The sequence below is a fragment of the Myodes glareolus genome, chromosome 19, assembly GCF_982192425.1.
Source record: "Myodes glareolus chromosome 19, mMyoGla1.1, whole genome shotgun sequence".
In the NCBI taxonomy this organism is placed as follows: domain Eukaryota; kingdom Metazoa; phylum Chordata; class Mammalia; order Rodentia; family Cricetidae; genus Myodes; species Myodes glareolus.
This window is the reverse complement of record NC_142044.1, coordinates 47,990,155-48,009,558: the sequence shown is the minus strand read 5'-3', so window position 1 is coordinate 48,009,558 and position 19,404 is coordinate 47,990,155. Positions and strand designations below refer to the sequence as shown.

The window sequence follows — 19,404 nt, the reverse complement described above, 5'->3', positions numbered from 1 at the left end:
GAGTAGGAAAAGAACAACAAGATGCCAGAGTGGAAAACGTCAGCTCTGGGGAGTCGGGCTATGCCCTTCTGGTCACCACTGAAACTCAAGAGTGTCGGACGTATGGGCTGATGGACAGCGGGAGAAAGTCAATTAGGCAGGCAAGTGCCTACAGAGTTCTTACAGCCTGCCAGGCAGGTCTGTTTATGAAAAGCACTGGTAGTCAACCCATTTATGAACAGGGCAACTGAAGCACAGGCCAGGTGAAAACCCTGAGTCTGAGGGTCGCTAAGTGACGGGAGAGGACCCTGTATCTTGTGCTGCCCCAAGCTTCCCCTAGACCAATCCAGGTGGGAGCCAATAAGTGAGACGAGGGAGGAAGGAGAAAGAACAGTGCAGGGTGGCTCAGAATAAGACACACAAAGCTTGGGAGTCACAGCAAGGTCACAGGTGATGTCTGGACTTGGGGTTCAGAGAGATGGCAAAGTGCAGGGGCCTGGCAGGAGGCAGAGGGGCTGGTTGGGTTCAGGGGACAGACCCTGGGGATACTGAGAATTGGGAAGTCCATGCTAACTGGCCCTTTGGTAATCTGCCTTCATGAGTCTAATTACAAAGCTCTCAAGATAACTGGGTCTGGATGTGTTCACTTTATGCTACAATGCACGTTACCATCTCTTGAGGTCTGGTTTCCAAAGACTTCCTTATCTGAGGCTTCATTCTTAGAGTCGCCACTAAACCTTCTTTCAAACATGGGCAGGTAGCACTTTAAAATACCTACTAGAAATGTTTCCTCCCACTAGGAAAGCCTCTCCTAGATTCATTCATTTCTCCAAAGGGTCACAGTTCATTGTAGGGTTGTGTTCTCTTAGCCAAGGAAGTCCTGACTGAAGTCTTCCTTCGGGCTCCCATTTCTCCGAGCCTGTGCCTCTATTGCTATCGAGATTATCAGCTGCCCTTGAGTGTGGTTAAACATTCACCTTCATTAGACTTCTGCCCTAGACACTAAAAGCTACCTTTATTAGATTCATCCAAGTAGAGAATAGGGCACAGGAAAAACCGATAATGTTTGGTCTCCAGACTAAAAGGAAGCCGCTCATATATCACTCTTCCTTCTGAATCCTGCTACAATCCCTGCCCAGTCTCTAAGCACAACCCGGAACCCTGCAAGGAGTCTTTGGCTGCTCCAGGTGAGAAGCTGTTCCTCCCTCTCCACTGCTGTCCTCTCGGCTGAGAACCACAACTTTCCTGTTAGTCTCCACCTACCAGCCCAGATGCACACTCCCGGCTCCTCTCTCATGGTCCCATCCAGGTTGCGGGTTCAGTGGCAAGGGTGGGTGCCCTTTGTCCACCACCTTTGATCCACCCCCCAATCGCTGTCTTTTTTTTTTTTTTTTGGTTTTTTGAGATAGGTTTTCTCTGTGGCTTTGGAGCCTGTCCTGGAACTAGCTCTTGTAGACCAGGCTGGCCTCGAACTCACAGAGATCCACCTGCCTCTGCCTCCCGCGTGTTGGGATTAAAGGCGTGCGCCATCACCGCCTGGCCCATTCTACTTTTGAATGCTCCCACTTTTGCCATAATGCCTTCATACATCTAAAATCCTCTCTGCTTCGGATAAAGGCACCAGGCATCAACCTCGCCGCGCCGTGCTCCCTCGGTTGTGTTGTTCAGCCCAGGCTATTCTAGAACTTGTGGCTCTTCTGCCTTGGATTCCCAAATGCGGATTAGAGGCATGTGGCGCTATACATGGCTTCATCTCACATTTATGACCAGCATTCATCCCATGATCCCTGTACTTCAAAGAGCACTGGCTCGGGGCACGTTTAGACACTAAGACCCCTTCCTTCACCGCACGCTCCCTTTTCAAGCCTCCTTCCTCACACATCACTTTCTGTGTCCTGCACACACCTTTGCACACCTGAACTCTTTTCTTCCCTGTAAAGTGATTTTCCTGTGTCAGAACTCCACACTGAGTTCAGCAGGTCAGGCTTGTTTTCCGTGATTTCAAAACAACAGCAACAGACCGTCTTCCCTAACAGAAAACAGCGGATAAAGTGACTTTTATGAAGGTGAGATCGTGGAGGTCACGCTCTGAAGTTTCAAGTCCTTTAGGCTCCTGCTTACGAAGCAGCAGGCAGGAAAGGTGAGCCCAGTTTCCCCTGCCTGCATCTGGTGACATCTGCAGTATTTTTCAAAGTGAAGACCGAGGCAATGATAAGACTCTTGAGCAAAATGCTTCCCTAAACTGTAAAGTCCAAGGGCACTGCAACCACACACTGCCCGGATGCTTTCCATTGTCAATAACTCTCACTTACTGAGACATGACCCCATGGCAGCCAAAGTTCAAAGTTCCCAGAACAGTTGTTTTTTTTTTTCTTTTAAAGCATCATTCTTCATGCACAAGACTAGAAAGTGGTGAATAAAACCCTCCCCCAGGCTGGTCTGTGACTGGAGCCTGGAATGCATCAGAGCGGCCCGGCTGGCTCGTGATTCCAGACGAGGAGAGCAGGGCTCTGGGATGGGTAAGCCATTAGATATCACTCTGACCAGTCAGAAAAGCCACCTGGAAAACCGCAGCTAAAACTTCTTCCAGGAAAAACCGTCTGCATTTAGCATGGAGGGAACACAGAAACACTGGCTTTGGGGCACTAAGATTCGTCACCTGCTGCGTGATTTCATCTTGCATTTTTTTTACAAGGCCGTCTTATTTCACCGTGAAGGCTCACCTAAAGCTGGCTGCTAATGTCCTGAATCAGGCACATCCACCCCTTCACCTCTAATTACTAGGTCTTTCCCCCATAGTTGTCCTTGTCACCTCAGAGTAGTTATCACATAACCGCAGACTTGTTCAGTTACAAATGGCTGTCAAGAGCCCAGGGGGCCCCTCACTCTTGACCCTACCCTAATCTTGAATTGTTCACAACAAGTTTCAGTGACCTTTGGGACAATTAACCAGTCTGTGTTCCAGCCCTGACTCTCAGGACTCAGAGCGACGCTGTTGTAAAGGCTTCCTTGTGTTCTCCAAGCAGAGAGCGTCAAGAAAGTGGATCCAATTAGAGACACTCACTCCTTTTTTATTTCCAAATCTCTTAAAAACCCAGCAGAATAAAAGCAGCCTGTGGTGTGCCACCTGCAGGGGCATTTAATTTCTACAATTTCTCCTAAGAATATACATCCCATGCAAGACCCTTAATCCATTAAAATATATACATTTAAGAGCTTGGGAGGTGACCTGGTGGTTAAAACACTGGCTGCCCTTGCAGAGGACTTAGGTTTGATAGCAGCTCACAACCATCTGTAACTCTAGTTCCAGGAGACCCAATGCTCTTTTCTGACCTCCACGGGCACCAGGCATGCATGTGATGCACAGACATACATGTAGGGAAAACACACACACACACACACACATACACACACATACACACATACACACACATATATATTTAAAAATTAATGCTCCATGTCCCAACTTACAGAACTTGAACCACATTTCTTCCTCAGTCAGGTATTTGAGTCCATGGTTTACAGAAAAAAAACCACTTTATTTAAACATATCTTCAGGCTTTGTAGTGCTAAAAAAAATGTATTTCATATAGAGTAGCTCCCAAATCCAGTGATAATTACAAACACACTATTTTGACTGCAACCACCACATCTTAACTCCACTGCCACAGGGACTACCTCCTGGCCATAAGGACAGCTGTCAGCTACCAAGAGGTGCCCCACAGTGGAGATGAGGATGCAGCACTTGCCAGCTCAGAGACACCTGCCCTGAGTGCTCCTACAAGGCAATAGGGCCGTGAGTTCCCGCTGATCTCATCACTGCCAATCATTTACATAGTCAATGAAATTCTCCAAGTTCTTACAAAATCTATGGTGCTAGCAGGTGAAGAGTGGACAGATCCTAACCTCCAATACCTTACCCCCACTCCCCACCCCCGCCTCCGTGGTCCAGACTCAATGGGAGAGGCATATTCTCCAGAACCGTGGTGTCAGGCAACACCTAAACACGAGTCCCAGTATGCCGCAGGAGGCTGCCTTTTAGTAGGTTCCTCAGTATGGTTTAGTCTAACGGGCATCTGACTTTTGACAGTGTACTGTTGTATCGAATACACACTGGGTCACACTCACAGCGATCCTGGGACACACACAGCCTGCTGGCCCTAGGCTGGACACCTCCGGAGAGGCACTGGAGGGAGGGCACATGCAGGACTTGTCTGTCACATTCTAAGTTACTGCTAGAGCCCTCTCCCCTCTCCTATACCTGTTTCAAAGTGGAATCTGACGAGAGGGCATGGGAGGGCAGTGAGAAAGTCTCTTTCTCAAAGTCTCTGAGAGGTCAAAAGGCTGTGACAGCAACAAATGGCTCGGGGTAGGTGAGCAACGGAGGTGGCCCAGAGCCTGAGCCACCCTGACGGCTACTCAGATGGGCACGGTTGTTTCGGCTGCTGTTTCTCAGTGGCACGGCTCTTCAAAGTGATCTAGAGAACTGCATTTTCTGCATTTCTGCAGCAGCGTAGGGAGGTGGACAGAAGTCTGTGGTCTAGCAGGTGGCAGCTGAGAGGCGGGGACCCAAAATGACATAATGAATGACATCACACCTTTCCCGCCGTATCCAGGGGCACCTCCAATGCGCCCTCCAGGGCCCTTTCCTTTCCGCTCTGCAGACCCCAAACCAGCTCAGCTCAACTAGGAAGACTTCGCCCAAGAGCAAGGGCTTCACCATGTGACGTGAACAAACTCTTCCAGAACACCGCAGTCACCACCCCTTGATGCTCAGCCATTGACAAAGCTCAGCAGAGACAAAGCACGTACACACACACACACACCCACACACACACACACACCCCTTCGAAGAACAAGTAAATCCATAGCACAGCCTGGAATGCCACATGCACGGTGTTCCTTTCTGCTGGACGCCCAGAGAAGCAAACTGTTAAACAGCACACACTTCTCTCTGGAAGCTCCTACTGAAACCCACCTGCAGCTGGAGGTACCCCTCAGCACAGCATGTGCTGTGAACCTGCACCCCTGGACTTGATGTTCAACAACCAAAACCAAAGCAGAAACCTCACAAAACCCCAAAACAATAACAAAGACCCTCTTATCACCAAGTTGGAGATTTAAATTCTCTGCCTAATTTTCTCTAAGCCCATGACCCTTAAATGATCTAGTTTATTCTGCACATTAAAAAGACTAAAGCCAGACAGCAAATGTTTGTCCCACACACAGAAACTACGGCTTATTTATTTATTATTTTTGAGGCAGGGTCTCTCTATGTAGCCCTGGTTAGCCTGGAACTCACTATACAGACCAGTTCCTGGAACTCACAGGGATCTATCTGCCAGTGCCTCTCATGTGCTAGGAGTAAAGACATGCACCACCACCATGCCCACTGAAATGATATCTTTTAAAACAGTGCCTACCAAGTTACCAAAATCAGAAATAAAAACAGAGACCCTCTCCCTTCTACCATCAAAAGCAGACATTCAATTGGCCACGACCTTAGCTGTAATGCCACAAAGCTAGGACAAACATCAGCCACTAACACCACCACCACTCCACACAGAGGCTGCCAGAGCAACCAGGGGCAAGGGAATTTGTTGGAATTAAAATCTATTTATGTCAAGCAAAGAGACATTTCAATCAATGTTTTAATAAAATCGTTTCAAATGATATTATAAAACCACAAATGATCATAACATTAAAAAAGAGGCACGGGGTCCCTAGGCACAAATGGCTAAGACACTCATTCTCTCACTACATTCTAGTCTCTTCATCTTTTAACCATTATGAGGATAGTTATAAACGTCTTTTTTTGTTTGTCTGTTAGCTTTGCTATTATTGTTTGCTTATTTTATTTTTTAAAGAGAGGGTCTTACTGCATAGCACTGACTGGTCTAAAACACTGTGTAGATCAAGCTGGTCTTGAACTCACAGAGATCCTCCTGCCTCTACCTCCTGAGTACAAGGATGAAAGGCGTGCACTACTATGTCTATTTATTTGTTTTTGAGACAAGGTCCCATGTGGCCCAGGCTACCCTCAAACTTATCACATATTTTTGATTCTCCTACCTCTGTCTCTTCAGTACTGGGATTACAAGCACGTGCCATCCCTCCACACCTGATTTATGTAGTGCGTGGGATCAAACCGAGGGTACAGTGTGTGCTAGGCAAGCACTACACCAACTGAGCTCCAACTCCAGCTGTTTCCTATATTCCTGCATGAAAATTAGTTTCATGAGCAAGTCCGTGACTGTCTTATTCATGAATGACAAAGAAGCCCCTAGCAGCTATACAGTAAGCATGAATCAAATGAATTATACACTCACATATATCTATTTATGCATTGGCTAAATACTGTATCTAAGCCTAGTGGGATATTACACAGACACTTTAAATGAAGCAAAGATACATTTTATTCACATGAAAACATTTTTCCTCAACCTAATAATTAATAAGGCATTATAAAAGTCTATGTAGAAGGAACATGTTTTCTCTTCTCCCATCTCTTTCCACCCTTTAAACACATACATACACATATACACACACGCATGCATGCACAATTTTTAGGACTCTTTAATTTATAGTCTTGACAAGCATAAGTTAAAAAGAACGACTGAGCCAGGAATATAAAGAATTCAAGAATAGCCTCTGCTTCACAGCAAGATCCAGGCTAGCATGGGCTACATAACAGGATCCTGCCCTACTAACAAACACTGGGAGTCTGGTGTGTTTTCCATACATGTTTAAGATGTGGGAAAAGAAACACTTTGCTTTCTATTGCCTTTCATTTACCGTCAGGCCCACTCTCCCTGGACTTTCAAGTGGCCGCTAAGGACTGTTCATCTGACTGTTTCTTGGGTCATCCCTGCCATGGCTGACGATGAAACTCACCAACCACGTAGTCAAATTTATCTGGAAACAACTCGAAGACATCAGGCCAGCCTTACCAGTCAGTTTATAACCAGTCAGTAAGACTATTTCTAAAGCAATGCCATCTCCTTTTAAAAAGCACCAAAGCAGTCTGCTGTAAAGAACTGAAGTTCCCAGGGAACACACACTCAGAAATGAAACACGGTTCCATCCATTTGCCTGGCTTTCCAAGCCCTGAAAATGCATTTACTATTTCATCATAAAATAATCTACCCGACCCCCCGGCCTCCTGCTAGTGCAACCAAAGACAGACTTTATAATATTTCCGTCTAGAAGTTCCACGAGTCCTCTTTACCTGTGATGACAGCGTCTTGTCCCTGAGCTTGACTTGCCACAAACGTCAGTTCCACCGGGAAGACAGGGCCTTGAACTTCAGTCTTGGCTGTAGGACGTTAAGGAAGGAATCAGTCACAATATGTTCTCTGGATCCCCCCCAACTCTCCGCCACCTTGGGAAAGTCACTGTGACCCTGCTGCCTGCAACCACTACAGTGTTCCAGGGTCGCCCAAGAAAGTTCTGAGTTCCTCCCCCAAGAAGTGCTAGGAGGGGAGAGGTTGTTCCCAGTTTCCTTTGGGAAAAGGAGTGGGCTGGGTTTGCAGTGGGTGAGCAGCTCCAACAGTAGCAGAGTGCCCCTCAAAGACTAAAACATTATAACACCATAGGTTTTCTTAGAAAGAATCTGAACTTCAGAGAAACACCTTCTTCCCTTTAAATTAAAAAAAAAAAAAAGTTTGGGAAAAGGAGGAGTGCAGTTGTTCCAGGATAGTTGGAGTGGGTACTGGGGCAGAGTCACCCTCCCGACTAGCACACTGGCACTCTAGGCTCCCTTTATCTCTAGCAGGCTGGCCGCACAGCAAGAGGTGCTGAGAAGACTTAAGTTGCCCTACACAGGACCCGCTGTGGCACTGGGCTCTGGAGAGGCAGAGACACAGGGTGGCTTTGGGAGACTCTACCCTTCTGCTGGGGCCTGTCCCCCATCTCCCCACTAGACGCAATGTGGGAACTGGTGCTCAAAGAGGGTCGGCTGCTGGTGACAGGAACCCACCGGCGTTTCTCTAGTTCCACGGGAGTAGCCGGGCTCAGTGATCCCAGAATCAGTCTGTCTGGTCCTCAGGTTACCTCGCCTCTGAGATCCCTGAGGGTCTTAGGAAACGCCCCCCGGTGGGTGAAGCCCAAATGCACCACGCCGTGGGAAGGACGCGCCCCGATGTCCCCGCCCGTAGGCCCTCCCCTCCAGGGGACAAGCAGAGGACCCAGCGTCGCTCCACTTCAAGGACTCCGCGAAGCCCCCCAGCCCCACTACCAGCTGCGAACAGAGTTCGGAGCCGGCGCTCGGCACTCGCGGGGACCCGAAGTAGCGGACAGTTCCGTGGGCCCCGAGAGTCACACACGTTCCCAGCTTGTGCCCTCGCCGGTGCCTGTGGGTCTCTAGACCCGCGCCCCTGATCCGCGCGCATGCGCCACCGAGCCCCTCCTCTCCCTGTCCACCCACTTTACTGTCCCGGGACAGGGGACGCCTGGCTCCCGCCCCCGCGCGTGCCCTCCCGCCCCCGAGCACCTGAGGCTGCGCTCCGCCTGTGGGTCCGCGAGACCAGCGCGCCCGGGGAGGCGGCGCCAGGCGGGGCGCAAGCGGCTGCCTCCGCCCCCGTCACCCCTGTCGTGGGGCCGCCGCGTCCCGGGCCCCGGCCCGGCACCGCCTCCGTGAGTCCGTGTCAGCCGCGCCCCCACGACACGCACCGCCCCTCGGACGTCCCCTGCGGGGTCCCGCGGCGAGGTGACCGCCCCGGAAACCCCGCCCCCTAGGCAAAGGGCCGCGGCTCAGGACGAGACACACCCCCCAGACGGCAGCGTGCGATTGGCTGCTGCGGGGCGGGGCGGGGCCGAAGAGGCCCGGGGCAGCCCTCCCCGACGCCCATTTAGTGCCCGGGGGCCGCGGTGTCCGTTAGTAAACTGAGGCTGGCTAGGTGTGGGGAGTGCTCAAGGTCACCCGACGGGCGAGAAAGCCCTGCGGAAAGGGTACACCCCGAAGCGCGCTCTACAGTTCCCAGCCCCGCGCACCAACCGGGACTGAAGTTCAAGGTGGCGGGTCGGGTATAACTTCCCGCCGTGTGCCCTCGGTGAGCTGGTTTAGGCCACCGAGCGCACCCCAGAGTCCCGGGAGTTCGTAGGGGAGGCGAGAGGGAAGGATCTGATTTTTAGGGAACCAGGATGAGAAATGGGGGGTGGGGGAAGGAAGAGCAAGCCGGGGCACGCGGCAACAGGTGGCCGAGTTGCCAGGGTGGGTGTGGCGGGCGGGGAACTAAGAGGGTGAAGGGCATCGGGGACGGTGGCGAGGAGGCGCCACCGCTCCAATTCTTAGCCCTCGCCCCGGGCTGCACCCTCTCTGCGTACGCTGGGGGATTGAGGGGTTGACTGTATCCAGCTGAGGCGCTGGGGTTTTGCCAATTGCCAGCGCCGGGGAGGGGGGAAAGGGGGTGGCCGCGGCCCAGCGCAGCCACTTTGTTTGCGTCGCCCCTGGATCTCTGCTCACGGAATGCACACGGCCCCCGGGGTGCCAACGCATCAGGATACCGCTCCTTTGGGAACGAAATGTGTGCTATGCCAGCCCTCCTCTCTGTCCTCACGCTGCGCCTGCCACTATGCTATTTGTGGCGATGAGCGCCCTGGAGAACCTACTCGGGAAAGGAAACTTTAAGCGCACATCTCTTTACTTGGGAACTGGGGACCCGACCCGATTAAACTGTAACATTCAGGAACTTTTAAACCCACCCTTGCTGATTAGCCTCATACCTGTGGTGAACTTTGCCCCACCCTCCAGACACCCACAGAACATTCCCTACTTGTCTGCTGGCAAGCCCTCCTTTTCTTGCTCATGTTGGCCAGGAAATAGCCATTTGTAAAATGCTTCAAAGCTTGCAAAATTGGGACCCTGGAGATGACTGAGTGGGTAAAGGTGCTTGTCACTAATCCTGATGGCTTATATTTGAACCTTCCACATGGTGGAAGAAAAGAACCAACTCCTGAAAGTTGTCCTCTGACCTCCATATGCACACACACACACACACACACACACACACACACGTCACTCTGCCATATACAATAAATAAATGGAAACATTAAAAGAACTTGCAAAGTGACCTGCCTATATGATTTCCTGAATGACCCGGGGAACAGGCAGGGACAACATTAAACCATTGTCCTACCAGTGGCAGCATTGTGCTAGGTGGCATGTTTATAACAGTGAGCAAGGATGACTGGAGGCTGCTCATGCGGCTACATCTCCGAAGGACTTTCTCTAGGTACCAGATGGTCAGGGTGGCCATTAGAAAGAGAGATCTTAGTTACCCGGTGTACAACAGGTCCCAAGCTCCAAGGACCAGAGTCCACACACAGCACGTGCAGGGGTGTTCTCTCTCTCTCTCAAAATGATCTGCCATAAGCCTAGTTCTACCAGGCATTTGGAATGATCTTGAAATAATGGTTAGGAATGAGGACTAAGGTTTGTAAGGGGCCAGCAGAGTCGCTGTGAACACGGAGAACACAGACAACCAATAGTCGGGGTTCTCGAAGCTCCCAAGGTTTCAAGAAAAGAAAACTTGTTTTTTTTAACTACGTATCCAAAGGAATCACTTTTGAACAGACTTTCATCCGGCCTCCCTTAGACATCTTGAACATCTCTTTTCAAATGGCTCCTGTCACTTGCCCCAGAGGAGAGTGAATTTCATTTGGGAGGCTTCTTTCAGAAGAGAGAGACGCAAGGGCTTGTCCTGCACCCACCATGAGAGAAGAGGGTGCCCACCTGGCTCTGGGATGCTCTGCACCTTCTCTCCTTGCTCCCCAGGTGTTGACCGGTGTGGATGCACAGAGAGCAGTGACACAGCCTGTGCAGGGCTAGGTAGACTCCTGGGATTCTGGGGACTAATCAAAGCGCTTGTGTCCCCTAGTTGGCACGTTACTAAGCCCACTGGGAGTTTCTGGGCATGTGGCTTAGTTCACTCTGGGATGCCTTTTGAGATTGCACGATGATGTCACCTGCACACGTGTTGAGCCACATTTATAGCTATCCTGGACTTATGTGGCCCACGGGATGCAGGTTAGACACATTTGTCCCTTCCGTGTTCACATTTCCTGGCTGGTTGCAGGCCCAGGAGAGAAAGCCAGTCTGTGAGGCTGCCGCAGCACACACTTACCTGAAGGTGTATGGAAGAAATACCTGCAGGGAGTTTCCTGCAGCAAGCCTACGGACAGTAGTGAGAGCCCAGTGCAGAAAGCATAGGAGTCCCACTACCTGCCCGGCCCCAGCACTTGGAGATTCTCCCACGGGTCTGGGGTCCAGGCCTGTCGGTATTTACCTTGCAGCTTATGTAAGTCCTTTCCAGGAGCCACCCAAGGCTTCCGAGGGTCACTGGCTTGCCCCCTGCTGATTTGCAAAGCCCTTCTATCATATGTCATCTGCCAGGACAGTGGCCTCCGGTCTCCTGGAAGCCTGCCTTCAATCAGGTGGTGGAAGTCCACCAGGGCAGAAGTAGGTATTGCTGATGGAAAATAGGAAGCTGCTGGTGGCAAGAGGTCGACTTCAGAGAAGACCAGTCCCGGTATGGCCTTGGATGCCTCCCTAGGACTGGCACTCACCGTCCAGGAAACAAAGTATGCTCACCTTAGACATGAGACTCGCGGTAGCCCTGGAAGGCATTCCCGCCTACTCCCACTACACAGATGAAGAAATGGAGGGCAGAAGTCACCTAGAGGGAGTGGGGATGCTCTCAGACCTCATATCCGCTCTGCGATCTGCATTTACCTGGTACAGAGGCCACCTGCTGGCTTTGGCACCTCAGGCTCTGGTAGACACCAGAGCCTGGTGCTCTGGACAGTCAGTCCTGGCCCCAGGACTTTTGGGGTTGGCAGCAGACAATTCAAAAGCCATGGCAAGAAGGGGAGACAGGCTCAAGGAAGGAGAGTGTGGAAGTGGGCCAAGGTGGGCAGAGGTGATGGGGCCCTACCCAGGAAGGGTCTTGTAGCTGGGAAGGACTGGGGTATAGAGGTCTGTGGGAAGCCTGCCATGGATAGTTTTAAGTGGGGGCTGCAATCCCATCAGAACAACAGATGATACGAGAGCTATGTCAACTACTGGTGGTTACCCAGGCAGAGGAGGGTAAAGCTATAAACTCACTGGAGGTGTGCAAGATCTAGAACCTTCTGCCCAGAAACTGCTGCATCATGGACACACAACCCTTTTTTGATAATTAACCCATCTCCAGCCTAAGTTCATAGACTGCCTGTGCTCACCATGGGTCAGGTGTCTGTCTTTCTAAGTCTTGGAAGGTCAAAGCAGCCTGCCCACAGTAATTCCGCTCTTTGTCCCTTTCCCCTCCCAGGGCACACAGACACTCTCCTTGTGGGCACATGTGACTAGATCCCCAGTGGACTATGTCTTGGGCCACTGGGTTAGAGGTGCCTTTTATCCGATCCAGAGCACAGACTTGCAGACTGACCCACTGTGTACTGGGAGAGTCTCAGTGCAGAAGTAGACAGATTCAATTCCCAAAGAACATTTGTTCTGACATGGACAGGAGGTAGAACCACGAGCTACATTGTTGTGACTGGGCAAGGGTCAGGAGAGCCGAGAGGCATAGTGTGTTAGTCACAAATGCAAGCCAGGTGTGGTAGCCCATGCCATTGACCCCAGCACTTGGCAGGCAGAGGAAGGTGGGTTTCTGCGAATCTGAGGTTAGCCTGCTTCATGAGCAAGTTCCAGGACAGCCAGGGCTGCATAATAGAAGAGACCCAGTTTCAAACAAACAAAAACAAGCAAACAAAATGTGCTTTCTTTGTCTTCAAGAACCTCTGGTCAAATTTAGTTTGAAAATATTAAATGGAAATAAACATTTCACATATTTTCAATAATGCTTATTACAGCGTATTACTGGTTATTCTGTTTGGTTGCTAATCTATTATTGTACCTGCTATATAAACTAAACTTTATTCTGGACCTGAATGATTAGGAAAACCCCAGATTTTCCTAGGTTTTCTCCCTAGGTTCTGGTACTGAATTTCAATATCTCCTGGGGGCTTGGGAATACACATACCGCCTCTGCTGGGGATTTTGTCCCCTTAGGCCCCCTTAGCGCAGAGTCTGCTCCACCCATTAGTCTCTCTGTAACTTTGGCACTGGACTTGACTCCCTCAGGAGCCTCCCCATCCAGCAAGCAGGGTCATCGTGTCTTTCCCAGGGTCCTGGTGCGAGAATGAGGAAAATACTTGTATGACCCCTCAGAAAGGCAGGTCACAGTCTTAATGAGGTCACCACAAGCCCGAGGCTCGTACCTCCTCTCGTACCTCCTCTAGGAGGCTTCTAGGCATTCATCTCATGGCCATGCCGCCCTCTGTTCCAGCCCCTCCTTCGCTATACCACGCAGCTAGCTCAGTTCTCCGCTATCTGGCAGTTTCTGGTTGCGCTGTTATGGCTACCATTCGGCATAGACGACAGGAAGCCCTCACTCCTACTGACGCCATGACTGCATGCCTCCCCCTGCTGCCCTCCCTGCTACTCCTTTGCCCTCTGTAGAAGAGTCCCTTCTCTCCAGAGCAGCCTCCAGGTCCCAGGCTCCAGAGCACTCTCTGGAAGGGCCTGAGGTGCCCTGTAGCGTGTCCGCAGAGCTCAGGAAGGCTGCCCTTGTAGATAAGACCAGCTGGATGGCCCTGGGTTTTACTAAAATGTGGAGTTGGACTGTGCCCCACACCTGGGTCCCTAGAAGGGGACAGGCCATGCTTTACAACGCTTTTGTTTTGTGTGTTTAACTCTTCAGCAACATGGAGGAAAAGGATGTGTCACAGTTTCAGCCTTCAGTAGTTTCTTTAAAGAAATGTACTTTTTCTTCCCTGAGTATCCTTTATAATCATCTATTATGGTTGAAAAGATCCTTTCTGAATGGAAATCCCCTAGGCAATATACGGGTGCTATCAGGAAGGCATGAATTTGTTCTGACTTGGCCTCACCAAATGCTGGCAACCCCATGATGAGTCTCCAAGGCTAGAACCCAGCCTCCTGCTCCAGCTTCCCACTTCTGGCCTGAACGGCTCTGTTTACAGATCCAAAAGGTGAGTGAGCGGCAAAAGCTTCTTGATATGGTTCTGGACTTTCCATGCCCAGCCCTTTCCCCTGGCTTTGTTTGTGATATTTATTTTTCAAGTCAACACACTGGCTTATGTTGAGACTTGCAGTGTGAAATACAAGACGCTATGCGAGGGCTAGATTCTGATCTTGCAGGAGGCCAAGGAGCAGGGTGTGGGCGGCACAGCCTGCAGGAGGTTTTGCACACATGGGGCTCTGGCACAAGGTACTGGGCATCCTCCCAGGGCTCAGGTTGGAGAGGCATGATTCCTCTGTCTGGGAGCCTCGGAGTGTCCCTAGAAGGGGCAGTTAGAGGCAGGGAAGGGAGCTTCATGCCTCATGGTAATATAAGAGGCAGTTCATTTCTGTGTAAAAGACCTGGGACAGTGAAGGACATGGAACCAGGCTGCATGGGAAAGACCATTGGCTCTTAATAAAAAGTGGTTAGCCGGCAGGAGGACGGCCTAGGAACCGGAGCCCCATCCTCACATCCCCAGGGTGGAAGCGCTGGAGCGAACTGAAGTCTCCTGTCAAGTATTAGTGCTGAGTTTCACTTTTAAAACAACCCTAAACCTATGTGGCGGTGCTAAGGGGAGGCAAGGGCTGAGTTGGTGTTTTCCAAGCATGATTCCCGTCTTCCTGCCCAGCAACCACAGCGCTGACAAGCAGCAAGCTTGGTTCTGGGATCTTACCCAGTTACTGAACCACATCTCGGCACTCACTCATTATCTTGGGCTACAGTGTCCTAGGCTGGCCACACATTGTCTAGCCTGTTACTGTCCCTGGCATCTGCCTTCACAGTCCCCCAAGTGCCTTGGGAAAACCTCAGTCTACTGCTTACTGGGTCATTTGCTGGCTTGCATCCCTCTTTGGGTGGGGAAGAGTCTGCCTTCACTAGCTGTGGGCCGCGGCACCCAGAGGGCTCCCACGGAAGACTGAAGGCTGACCTGCAGTCTCTTTTGCTATCGGGTGGGACGGTACCGGCCACATGCTGTCTGCCTGGAAGCAAGAGCCAGCTCTGCAGGCCTGCAGTCCAAAGGTATGACTGCAAAATCATTCTGCCAAGACACAGAGAATCTTGGAATGTAGGCAAAGTGGGGTTTGGTCTTACAGGCAGTGGGCAGCCAAGAAGGGGTACCAAGCAGCCATAGACTCAAAAGTAGGAACTTCCCTGCCTACTTGTCCTGACCTGCCCCAGGCCCAGGAGAAGGCGCAGAGGTTAGTGTGCAGAGATGGCACACACAAGGGACCACGGAACTCTGCTGTTGAGCTGGCCAGAGGTTCTTCTCTCATGTCTGGGGGTGGGGGGGGGGGGGGTTGGGAAGAGTAGGGCTGCAGGTAACAAAAGCAGGCAGGTCCAAGTGGGAGGAGCTAAAATTCAACAGTAAGCATGTTGCTTACAGGGGTGACTTGACCAACTTCGGAGATTTGAATGCCAAGCTCATTAGCATTTTCCAGGTAGCTCTGGGTAATGGCAAATTAGAAAGAAAACAGTCCAGAAAAAACAACCTATTATTCAGAGCAGGCACTTGACTTTACCCTCCATATAGAAGTGGGCCCTGAGTAGATCTGATTCCTCTCTCTCTCTCTCTCTCTCTCTCTCTCTCTCTCTCTCTCTGTGTGTGTGTGTGTGTGTGTGTGTGTGTGTGTGTGTGTGTTCCTGGGAGAATTGGTGAAAATGTGTGTGTGCAGACGGACCGGATATTGTTTCTCAGCCGTCATGTTTTTTCCCCCTGTGGCGACAGAGTCTCTCACTGGCCTGGAACTTGTCAAGCAGCCTAGGCTGACTGGCCAGTGAGCTCCAGCGACCTGCCCGCCTCTACCTCCCCAGAACTGGGATTACAAGTGTGTACCACAGTGCCTTTTTTATGTGGGTTCTGGAACTTGTACCCAGTCCTCACACTTATAAGGCATTACTAGCTGAACCATTCCCCATACTTGCTTACACTTTTAAAAAAAAGAACAAAACTTCATTTTACATTCTAAAAAGTATATTTGGAGGAGGTGCCCACCATGGCCCACATGTGGGGGACAGAAGAAAACTTGTGGGAGTCAGTTCTCTCCTTCCTCCACGTGGGTTCCAAGAATTGAAGCCGGGTCGTTCGGCTGGGGAGCAAGCGCCTGTATCCTCTGAGCCATCTCTCCAGTTCCTTGTTTATACTTAATTTATTAAGAGCAAATCTGTTCCTCCCTGTCTGCCATACATTGAGGTTGAAGACACAGTGCCATAGCAAGTGTGTAAGAAAGTCAGGACACACTATCTTCGTGTCTCTGCCCTCGCCACCTGCCTGCAGCCACCTGCGTACCTGTGACTCCCGGACAGGACAGTCCTCTGCAGGATTCTTGAGGGAAGCAGAGGTAGGCAATGTGCTGGACCTAAATATGGTCATCTCTCTATCATGGCTAGAACATGATTTCTGGAAGAATCTGGAAAGTATGGCACTTCGAGGCCATGCAGGTGGCTGCTCATTAGTCTGCAGCCCTTGAGTGGAGGCTGAGTCTTGCTCTATGGCCCAGGGTGGCCTAGAAGGCTTGATAATCCTCCTTGTCTCAGTTTCCCACGTGCCGGGATTGCAGGCATACACTACTCTGCCCAACTTCTATCTGTGGGCTCTTCCTGGTGGCATCTTGGTTACATTTTTCTGATGTGTGCCTTCCAGCACTTCTCCAGGCCTTTGATCCAGACTTTGCTGGACTTTCATGAGACTGAAGGCTTGTGCAGTGGGTACTGTCCTGACGGAGCCATCCCCCAGTCTCTGGAGCCCTTAAGTTATCGGCATTTACTGATTCCACATGCCAGATGCTAAATAACTGGAGATGTCACCTGCCCTTGAACATGTGACCCATGACTTCCCTAGCACAGAAAGGAAGTTGCCAGGCAGTGATTTTGACCACAGTTCTGAAGGATGCCACTGTTCAGGGGACAGAGGGTCAGGCAGCCCAGGGCTAACCCCTCCAGCTTCAGTACTCAGAGAGGCAACTGATGATACCCTAGGTGTTGAGTATCTCTGAGGGAGCCCCCTGTGGCTGCTCCTCTGCCTGCTCCCAGCAGTGGAAATTGAGGCAGGGAGGCTGAAAGGAAGTGCTGGCCTTACCCAGATGCATGGAGGCCCTGCCCACACGCCCTCATTTTCCCAGCTGTTCCCCATGCTCTCTCCTGGGCTCTGTGACCTTGGTCTCCCAGCAGCCTGTTGGTAGTTGTAAGACGAGAGGCTAGGTTAGCCGATCAGGAACACGCCTGCCAGCCTGGGATCCTGTGTAGTATCTGGAGGCGTGACTGTGCCGGGCTTCAGAAGGACAGTGCCAGGGGCATGTCCTGACCTGGGGGAGAGGAGGCAACCACATGACCTTGCAGGCTGAGCCTGGTAGTGAATTCGGTGCTCTGTGCTTTGCGAATGCATTTAGAACTAGTTCGGGCCTAGAATTAGCCCCAAGTCCACGGCCCTGGGGACTTGATTCCTTTCAGTGAATCCAGCAAGGCCAGAGCAGACCAGCTGAAGGCTACCACCCAAGCCCATCCTGGGGCAGAGGCGATCTCTCTTGTGTTTCTACCCTCCTGAACAGCTGGCTGCCCCAGTTCTTCTCTGAGCTCTGTGACTGTCCCATGCTGTGGCTTTGGTCTGAAAATGGACAGGCTTGCTCTGGCGAACTCTCAAAATAGCAGACCCAAAGCCTTGTGTGCTTCACTCCTCAGTACAGGATGGGGATGCTCAGTCCTCAAGCTGAGAGACCTGAAGGCCAGAGCTGCACTTCTTTGCCTGGTCACCCTTGCCTAGTTTGGGAGGAAGCCCAACAAGTTCCTGTGGCAGACCTGGCAGGATCCAAGGTCACCAAGAACTCTCTAAGCTGGGTGGGTGGGCCCCATGGATTAGTCTCTGGGTCTGGGAGAGGTGCAGGCTCCAGGAGGAAGGTCCCTCCACTGAAGGAAGGCTCTCTCTCAAAAGTCATTTGTTCTGAGTCTGAACACTAACCCACACTTGCTCCTCAGGGTGCCTTTGACCTCACCTCTTTGGAACTTGTTTGGTTTTTTTTTTTGTTTTTTTTTTTTTCCAAGACAGGGTTTCTCTGTGTAGCCCTGGCTGTCCTGGAACTCACTCAGTAGACCAGGTTGGCCTTGAACTCACAGAGATCCGCCTGCCTCTGCCTCCCAAGTGCTGAGATTACAGGCATGTACTTCCACTGCCCAGTGAGACTTGGTTTTTCGGGCCTTTTTTGGGGGGGGGCCTTTTGAGGGGCTGCAGGAGTGCAGGGATGATGAAGGGCAAGAGTGGAGATTCTCCCTCTACCTGGCGACCCTACCTGCTCATGTCCCACCTGACTGATTCTGTAGGCTATCTCCGGCCACCTGCACAACCCCATCTCTGTCCACAACCCTATGCAGTGGCAGCCGGCAGTTCTGAGCAGAGCCCTGGGACCCACGCACCAGGAATCGACACCAGTCGCATCTCACCTCTCTCCAGTCTCTGGACTTAGGCTAGGCTGCTCCCCACTCACTTTTCCTTCTGTGAGGCATCTGTGGCTCACTTCTGCGTTTCCCTTAAAGTCTCACTTCAGGCACCAGCCCCGCCAGGAAGGCCTCCCTGATCTCGCCTTCCTGTGTCCTGCTTTTTGCCACCTCCATTCCCGTGCCTCCTACTGCTGCCATTGTACTGGTTTGCCCTAGCTGTCTTTCTCACTAGCCTGGAAAGTCCTTGGGAATTAGAATGTCTTCTGAGATTGATGGTAAAACATAATAAAATGGAATAAAAAAAAATCATTTAACCATTGTGATGGTAGAAAAAGTAGGTGAAATTTTAACCCGGTATTTATGGTCTCAAAGTATATCCTCGTAAGAACACCAGGCCACATAGTAATGAAATGTAGCAAGGCGGAAAGTCCTAAAGAGAAACAGTAACTTTTGAGCGCCTTCAGCTGACTCTGCACTTCTCCAGGGGTTTCTGGCTGGGGCTACAAGGGTAAGGGCACGCATTCCTGTGGTTCTCCAGCTAGGAAGGGGGTAGCTTGGGTCTTATCACACAGACATCCTACCAAATCAGTGGGCTGTGTTCCTCACGCTCACCAGTGGCATGGAATAACCACACGCGTGGGCAGAGGTGCCATTCCAGGTGAAAAAAAAAGTATGCAAAGCCGGGCGGTGGTGGCACACACCTTTAATCCCAGCACTCGGGAGGCAGAGGCAGGCGGATCTTTGTGAGTTCGAGGCCAGCCTGGTCTACATGAGCTAGTTCCAGGACAGGCTACAAAACTACAGAGAAACCCTGTCTCGAAAAAACCAAAAAAAAAAAAAAAGTATGCAGGTACATGTATCTGTGAGCATGCACTCACGCTTTTATGGACACATACAGGTTTGTTGGCATGCCCCTGTCTAGATAGGTACATCT

The 19,404-nt window shown here is 51.1% G+C and overlaps 1 protein-coding gene across 4 annotated transcripts in view; it reads right to left on the bottom strand.

The window, feature by feature from the left end:
• Ppara (peroxisome proliferator activated receptor alpha) overlaps window positions 1-8,609 on the bottom strand; it is a 70,600-nt gene extending 61,991 nt beyond the window's left edge. The window contains exons 1-3 of one of the 4 annotated variants that reach the window (XM_085678554.2): window positions 8,471-8,609; window positions 7,208-7,294; window positions 6,052-6,197 (exon numbers count right to left, since the gene is read on the bottom strand). In XM_085678554.2, coding sequence (XP_085534680.2) covers window positions 6,052-6,090 — 39 coding nt within the window. In that variant the 5' untranslated portion in view covers window positions 6,091-6,197; window positions 7,208-7,294; window positions 8,471-8,609. Of the gene's footprint in view, window positions 1-6,051; window positions 6,198-7,207; window positions 7,295-7,957; window positions 8,349-8,470 lie in introns of those variants that run through there. The other 3 variants (XM_085678553.2, XM_048444927.3, XM_048444926.3) reach the window with 3 other exon arrangements.
• Between the last annotated feature and the right edge of the window lie 10,795 nt (window positions 8,610-19,404).